We start from the raw sequence: 8,715 nt of genomic DNA, 5'->3' as shown, positions 1-8,715 counted from the left end.
GTTTGTGTTCATGGTGGCGTGGATCATATGCAGGATAAACCTGGAGGACACGTTGTGAGTCTCTCTCTCTCACACACACACACACACACACACACACACACACACACACACACACACACACGTTGTAGATGGATGGCCGAGCAAAAACGGGAGTAATGTTCTTGGCTTCAGGTGCTGGGAGATGAACGAGGACCCCGTCCCCAACAGGCTGATGAACTGGCCCATCATGGCGTCTGTCATCGTAAGTTTTGCCAAAGACGAAGGGGCAACAATCGTCCTCAAAACAGATTTTTCTTATATTTGCTAACATGCATGTATTTTCAAAGACGATCCCACTTTCGTTTCATCCGTGTGAAAAGTGTCTCCGCACACTTTCTGGCATCAAGTTCCAAAATATCCCCGCGCGTTCTCTGCTGCATCTTCTCTTCCGTCACGCCTGCATCAGTCTTAACATCCACAACACTCAGCGTCTGCGTCTCTGTTTTTCCTCTTCAAGATCAACTTCATTCTGTTCATCAGCATCATTCGCATCCTGGTACAGAAACTCCGCTGCACCGACGTCGGGGGGCAACGATCAGTCACAGTACTGGTGAGCGACTCTGTGTCTTTTGTGACACTTCCTCAGCGATCGCCACGTAGATGCGGGCGACGCGTGTGCTCGAGTACACATGAACTGTATTTCAAAGAGGACCAGCTATTTATTACTTGTTTACATACAGTACACAGTGTTTGCAACACTTGACAACTACCTGTGTGTGTGTGTGTGTGTGTGTGTGTGTGTGTGTGTGTGTGTGTGTGTGTGTGTGTGTGTGTTTCCAGGCGTCTGGCGAAATCCACCCTCCTGCTGATCCCGTTGTTCGGGGTCAACTACGTGGTGTTCGTGTACCTGATGGAGCCGTCTGATAAAATCATGAAGCACATCAAGATTTTCTTTGAGCTCGGCCTCGGGTCCTTCCAGGTACCACGTCGCCATCTCACCTTTAATGACCAACATGCATCTAATTATACATTATCGACGTCCATGTCTGAAGAAAACCTGTTTTCAACTGGTCGTCCTGGGAGGGAACGAATCGTGCACGAGGACCCACAGGAGCAGTGCTAACGTTTACTGTACTGGATGGAAGTAACAGTACAACAATAAACAGTTGCTGTGGTTATTTGGAATGTTAGAAGTTCAGAATCCATCCACATGAAATCTAATTTCCTCCTTATTTGCAGTGGTATTCAACACAAATAATTCAAATTTCCCCCCCAGATTTGATTAAACTCGTCCTAATCTGATGCTCGGTGGCTCGTTTTAAAAGTGCGTCTGTCACCAAAAGAAGAAAAACTTGTTTGTTGGTGAAAGACGCAAAACAAACAAAAGTAATTTCCGTTTCAATGCCAGGAGAGTTTTTGCTTTCAGTCCGCGTCACTTTCTAACTGACTGTGTTTCAGGGACTAATCGTGGCCGTTCTCTACTGCTTCCTCAACAGCGAGGTGAGAACACACACATCAGCACATGTCAGGCGTTACAAACCCGTAACTTGTTCTGTTTGTTTGGTTGTTGTTGTTGTTGTTGTTTTAAATAAATGATCATAAAAAGGTCCAGTGTGAGCTGAGGAGGACGTGGAGGAGTTTATCTCTCAAGCGCTACGTGGGCCGAGACTACAGGCTGCACGCCATGTCCGTCAGCCGGAACGGCGCCGACGCCTCCTCCTCCCAGATCCCCAGAGACTGCCGAGCTCAGTCCATCCTGCAGACGGAGACCAGCGTGCTCTGATGGCAGCACAGAGATGGTCCTCCTCCTGCTGAAGAACGTGACGCAGCCTCCATCGAACATACAAAGATACACCAGGACTGCACACGGCATCATGCTGTCGCCATTCAAACTGCTGTTGCCTGGCAACAACTATTATCTGTCATCAACGTGGATTCATGCCAGCGGACTTTTTACTGTATCAGTACTTTTAACAGGTCAGTCAACTTGCTCGTTCCAAATATTTGAGGAATTCTATCTTTGAATGAATTGTTACTGTTTTATTTTTGTCATTAATCCTTTAATTTTTATAACTATTTTACCCCAAACACTTGCAGTAGGAATCATTTTAACCGTTTGAGTGGTAATAATGTACAAGTAAAAAAAAAAAAAAAAAAAACATGACAAAAACAATTTTATTCTTGCATGAAAGAAATATTCTCCGTGTTCTGTTAATCATCTCACACCCCCCTGACCTCCTCAGGACATGTAGAGGACGTACAGCTGTTTGTGTTTCTTTGTTTTAATGTAGAATCTATTGAACCTGTTCTACTGGCACCAAAGACCTTTTGTGGTTGTTGGGTTCTTTTCTGTCCCGTTTTCTTGGGTTTCTGTCCCCGATCGAGGCCCCACAGGTTATCAGGTGGGTGGTCAAATAAAAATGAAGGATGCGTACGTTCCTGCGCTTCGGCGTCGTGTGTGACGATGTTCTTGTGCTTTCACCACATTTTTTTTTTTTTTCAACAGTTTTGGAGAAAAGTCGTCTGACAGAAATGACAAGATGCAGACGTAGACTCAACATGTTTTTATTTCTGAGCACAAAGTCTCAAATAAATAAATATCACAAATAAAAGTCGACTGAATAATAGAAATATCTTACTTTGCTAATAAATACACTGACGTTTCAGTTCTGGTCAGGAAACGAATAAATAATTTGTCCTAAAAATCATTGAAAGTCAAACTAAGTCATGTTCAAGTGTTATTTCAAACATCTGTTTGTATTGTCGTTGAGGCCCCCGTGTCCTTGTTTCTGTCACTGGTTGGAGACGGTTAGAGGCCTCTGGGAGGGGGAGGGGGATGGGGAGGGAGAGGAGGAGGACGAAGGGGGGGAGCTGGTGGATGTGATGACAGAGAGGAGGGAGACGGAGGACGAGGAGACGACGGGTGAAGCGGCAGTGTTCCGAGCGTTTGATTTCCTGGGAGACACAGCGGAGGGTCAGTGGGTGACACGAGGGCTGAGCGTTGTCGTGGTGACGCGCCGGCGGATCCGAAACTTACTTAAACTCTGTGATCTTGCGTCGCACCCACGGGGCGCTGATCTGACTGCAGTACAGGCCGCTCCCGGTCTGAAAGCTGCGGGACACAAACGAACCCGTCAGCGTGTGTTTCGACAGCAGTTTAGAGAAGAGATGGAATACATGGAATACATGGTGGCACCGCCTGTTCCCTCCCTTTGGGAAGGTGCAATAATGTCAGACAACTGAGGCTCTCACTCTGCCAGACTGTCTCACACTGTGACTTCACTTTGACTCAGACTTACATGACGGCCCGGACACACGGAGGATTGGCCTTCTGCACCAAGAAGCCCAGGATCGGCTCGGTTATCTCCTTCTTGGTGACGGTCGTGCAGCAGGTTGCGAGTTTCTCAGCTAGAAACACATGGAAATGGGTCAAATGAGCCATGGAGTCCAGTTCTCTCCTCACAAGGAGGAAACTTGTGCAAAGCTGAAACCTTACCGGCTGACCCGGACTCAGCCAGAACCACCAGCATGATGGCGAGCGCCGCGCTCTTCAGCAGGCTTCCACAGTTCACCATGTTCAGAAAAGGAGATGGATGCTGAAGTAAAACGGTCGTCTTCCTCCTCAGACGGCTCGTCGGACTGCCAAACGTCCGGAGACGTCTGATACTTAAAGCCCGAAAAGCAGAAGTGACTCCTGTCGGTCGTCCTCCTCTTTTTTTCTTCGTCTGAATGAACGATGCTCAGGGATTTCCACGAAGTGACCCTCCACTTACCCACAGGAAGCAGTGTCATCACCCCTCTACACACGGAAAGTTAAGTCACAGGTTTTCCGTTTTTACTTGATGCCGGTGGGAGTGAGGAATCCCACAGGTCGGAGGTCACGCTCATGTCACAATCTTTTAGTAAATTCATCATTCACGTATCATCAGTTCAAGTATTTCCACAGTGAACTGAAGTCAGATTCAGTATATCTCAATCTCAGAAAATGAGACATTCAACACACACATATGTATGCATATATACATATACTGTATATAAAATAAATTACATTTTACACGTTTGTTGTAGTCACACTGAGGTGTGTCGCTCTCAAACAAGTCACATCTTCTGTAACTCAACCACAGTGACAAAATGAATCACTATCAATGATTCATTATCCGCTGGTTGATCGTTGTGTACAGACACATCAGAAGTCACATGGTGGGAATGACTAGATTTATTTTTCTCATTCGGTGTGTCAGATTAAAGGTGATATGTGTGAGATTTTTTTACCTGGAAACGTTCAAAAAGTAACTTAGACGTGCTGAGGCTCTGATGACGTCACCAGCTGCAGCAGCTGCAGCATCTTCCCTTCTCAACTGATGATTATTGCAAAGAGTGAATTCTCAGCTGCAGACCTTCACCTGTGATTCAGTTTGAGAGCTGACAAACATGTCTGAACATGATGCATTGACACGTTCAGCCAAAGTGACGAGAGCGGAACTGACTCGGAAGTGAATCAGAAAAAAAAAAAAGCAGAAGCTTCCATGCAGGCAGACTTTCAGTTCGCTGTTTTCTCGTAAGATGGAAATACAAAAGGAAAAATCATGAATGGGCACTTTTTTTTTCTTTTTTAACCTAAAAACAAAACGGAGTGGAACGTTTTAGAACGTTTTAGTGGTGTGAACACACTCAGGCAGTAACTAACTAACCAGTGCCCTCGTCTCTACTTCCGTTACTGAGGTCATGGCTCATTTCTTGAAACGGATATAACTTGTGGTGTCAGTTAGAACATGATGATAAGGACTTTGAAAGTCAGAACAGCTTTTTTATTATTATAAACTCTTTATAAAGAACAAAACAACCCCCCTCGCTGACTGTGAAAAGTCAGAAATTGTATTTGTACAGCACCCTTCTTAGCAACGCTCCACTTCAATGATCCTACAAGCTTCGGAGTCACTGAACAAAAAGTGCTGGAGGAGAAACGACAGTGACAGAGAATGGACTGATGGGAGTTCCTCTGGTTGGAATGTGACTCCTGAACCTTTAATGGAAAGAATCCTGAGGGTATTTTATTTAATCAGAGGGAAGAGGCAGGTTGAGGACATGATGGAATCACATGAAAGTGACCTAAGATGAAATTCCCCAAGTTTTCAGTCTTGGTGTTGAAACAGACTGAAATAAACCAGACTTCCTTCTTACTTTCCTTTATCCGTCTTTTCACTTGTAGAGTTCCCCCCATTTCCCAATGCAACTCTAAAATGAAGTTTTTGTTTTGTTTTGTTTTGTTGTTTTTTAACTTTTTAAATCGTGAATGCAGCAGAGATGAAATGAATGAACAAGAAAATGAAAACGTGTCACGTTAGTAACAGAGGAATTATTGCAAATGCACAATGATCAAATTAACACATCAGCAAAGTAAGCGATGGATTTAGAAAATGTGAGACCTGATGTTCTCGTGGCCGGAAGGAGGGACGTCTCGATTGCTTCCTTCCGTTTCTCTAATATCAGGTGGAATGAAAAAAAAACTGCAGATGAGGCGGATGAGTGGGTCATGTGCTGCATGAATCATCCCTCCGTCCTGAAGAGGTGATTCAGATTGTTACAAACACACTGAACCATCGACCGGAGACATCTTCAGCTGCTGCTCGACATTCTGTGATGAGTTTTAGTTGGGATTGTTCTATCACGCTGCAGTTCCGGGGTCAAGAATTAGTATTTGTAGTCAACTTAAGTCTTCTGCTGAGATAAAATGCCCGTTGTCTACATTCTGGACCACGTTAAACAAACAGTTATTTATCGTTGAATCAATGATAGAAAGAAAGATGTAGATAGGAGATGTTTCAGGGAAAACTGACTTTGATTTCTTGCTTCCACTGATAATAATTCATACCAGTGATTCATTCCAGTGATAATTAATATTCATACCTTGGTAGATGCAATGAACAGTATTTATGGACATGTAAGTACAGTTTACATAGACATACTTTTGAGTACACACGTGTTCGATGCTGTGTTGACGCCACACAGGGTTCTTGGTTTTGGTCTCACATTTCTCCACCTCAGACTTTCTTCTTTAGTCACTTGGACAACACATTTATTCATCATGGTTTCTAAAATCAATAACAGTGGAATGAAGAGGTGATTATATAATAATGATACCAAAAGGAAGCAGCCGGATGCTGGTGTGGGCTGACAAGAAGTTGTATTTCATCTTGATTCATTTTGTTATTGAATCCATAAATCAAAGTGATGAACTCATGAAGCAGCGTCTCCTCTGCCTGCGACGTTTAATGCTTGAATGTCTCCCCCTGCTGGTGTAACTTTGAACTGTTCACGTTAGTGGTGCTGTGGTGACAAACTGACCCTGACTATTTGATTGAGCTATGCATGAAAACAACAATTGTTGTTAAACAATTGTTTAAATTTAATGTCCATATGTATTTTTTAAATGTCAGGTCAAGTAATAATCACAACATGATGCATGACACAAAGTGACTATTCAGTTATAAGTGTTTTTCTCTGACTTTTGCCTCGTACGTGGAAAACAATACATAAATGTGCATTTGTCTTGTGACCAACTCAGCAACTCTTTGTGACTAAAACTTGGTTGCCATCAAGTGGGAAAAAAGAAACTGCAGCTCAACCTCAAGCCAGAAAAATCAGTCGGCGTTAGAGACCAGTTGTGTTGTGGGACGCAGGAATTACACATCACACTTTTTTTAAATTATTTTTTATTAATTTATGCATTAGCAAAAAAAAACAAAAAAATGCTACAAAACTGTGTTTTGCAAAATTACCTTAAACATTTTTAAAAAAAATAAAAATAAATAAATAAGTATGTAAACAGAATAAATACTAAATGACACAGATATTTTCTGAGGAGCATTCAGGAGGTCAAATCACTTTCCAGAAGTTAACAATGACAGTTCTGGACGACACCGCAGGACTTTCTGTGCAGAGAGAGAAAGATATGTTAAGAGTTATAAAATAAATATATACAGTACAATATACGCAAATCAGAAATACTTGTCTGACTTTCAAGAACTTGAACTCCCCCCAACCAGCAAAGAGACAATCGTGTGAGAGTCTTGATATTTGTGTGGTAATATTTAGGTCTTTTTCCCAGCAGCTGCTTTTTAAATTTGTCCATTTGACCTGTGTGCATGTGTCCCAGTTTAAAACCACTGCTCCTCACTGATGACTAGTCATAAAGTTTCGGTTTGATCTGACGCCACCTACAGTAACAAGTGCCTGACACCAGCTGCAGTTGTCTCTACTGAATCCCGGTGACATTAATAGAACTCATATTTAGTCATAAACAGCTCTTCCAATCCTACGCCTTTGCAGAGCTGTAAATGGAACACAACTTGTCTCCATGCGGTGTGACTGCACACAGTGTGTGTTTATATGCATTTTCTCACCTTTTCTAACCGTTCCTTGAGCCACTGCGATGATGGATTGATACACCACTGTTTACCCCTCTTGGTTATGATCCTAGAAAGAGGAAACATATTTGTATGACCTGAATGATGAATGATTCACAGAACATCTCCCGGCCAGGACTTTTTATTTATCATTTTTCTTCTTATTTACTGGTGTGTGTTGTATTTTCATGCTTCATACCAAACTGGACCACAGCAGCACAAACAGTGTTATGATGGAGGAAGACGTCGTGCTTACAGGAAGGCGTGTTGGTTGCAGCCCTCACGTGGCTTCTGCTCGTAACACTGCTTGACTCTGTCTATTCTTCTGGAGGAGACGCCGCGACAGCACGGCAAATTCATAATCGGGTTGTAGGAATCCCCTGCACACACACACACACACACACACACAGAGGCTGACACTTTAGTAAGAATGGGATTTCTGCAGCATAGGATCTTAAGGTCACGACATTGTCACCTTTCACACCCTGTATCTTGAATATTAATACTATAAAACACTTTTTATTCTCACAGCTGAGGTTCCTCTTCTTTGACACATATTGTGCATAAAAAAAGTATGTAAGATTTGTAAGAGTTCTTTGTTACCTTGTGATACACAGATGAGTGTCACCAAAAGCAGGCAGAGGAGAAACATCCAGCATCTGACAAAAGGAGTCGTCCCCATCCTCACACGTGATGCAGCACCAGTCTGGAGCTCAAAGTCGAATGAGTGAATCAAGAGGTTTGAGGTTTAAATACAGCAGCTCCCCAGGGAAACAGGAAGTGTTGCTGCCATGCACTGTGCTTCAAGAATGGAAAAGATGCTGCTGTGATGACCAGAGACCCACTCACACCCAGCAGGTAGCGGGCTTCTGTACGTCATGTCCATATATGTTCACAGAGGACGCTGCCACTGACGTACATTCTCTCCTGTCACTTGACCACGACGACACTGTGTCTTTAGGCTGGAGGAAAACAAACTCCGAGGGATTTTCCAAACACTGAATCCCACAGTGAGACAGACATGTGTCCGTGCTGAGCACGAAACATCCACATCCAATTCTGTGTGTGAAGCAAGCTCATGTGTGACGTGTTGGACCCAGATGAGACGAAAGAAGATTCGAAAAGATTAGAATGAGCAATCAACAACCCAAACAAGAGTTTAACCCTTTCATCCAAACTATTCTAATACAAAGCATTGTCAAATATAATATTGTTTTACTTTTAAGGGTGTACATGAATAAATAAAACAGAGTGTTTTATTATTATTATTATTATTATTATGTGAATGGAATAATCGTGAAGGAGTTGCAGAAGTGTCGAGTGTGGGTTA

At 43.0% G+C, this 8,715-nt stretch overlaps 1 protein-coding gene across 1 annotated transcript; it reads left to right on the top strand.

Moving 5' to 3' along the window:
- Positions 1–4: 4 nt before the first annotated feature.
- Positions 5–1,762, top strand: LOC144739451 (vasoactive intestinal polypeptide receptor 2-like; the record flags this gene model as incomplete). The annotated part of the gene is given in 7 exon segments (XM_078622404.1): positions 5–54; positions 172–241; positions 497–562; positions 564–589; positions 820–958; positions 1,438–1,479; positions 1,586–1,762. Coding segments are annotated over 7 exon segments (570 nt in total), but the record flags the coding sequence as incomplete, so codon positions are not given.
- Positions 1,763–8,715: the final 6,953 nt, after the last annotated feature.

Source organism: Lampetra planeri, unplaced genomic scaffold (assembly GCF_965212315.1).
Source record: "Lampetra planeri unplaced genomic scaffold, kcLamPlan1.2.h2 scaffold_1503, whole genome shotgun sequence".
Lineage (NCBI taxonomy): Eukaryota > Metazoa > Chordata > Hyperoartia > Petromyzontiformes > Petromyzontidae > Lampetra > Lampetra planeri.
This window is presented reverse-complemented; position numbering and strand designations above follow the sequence as displayed.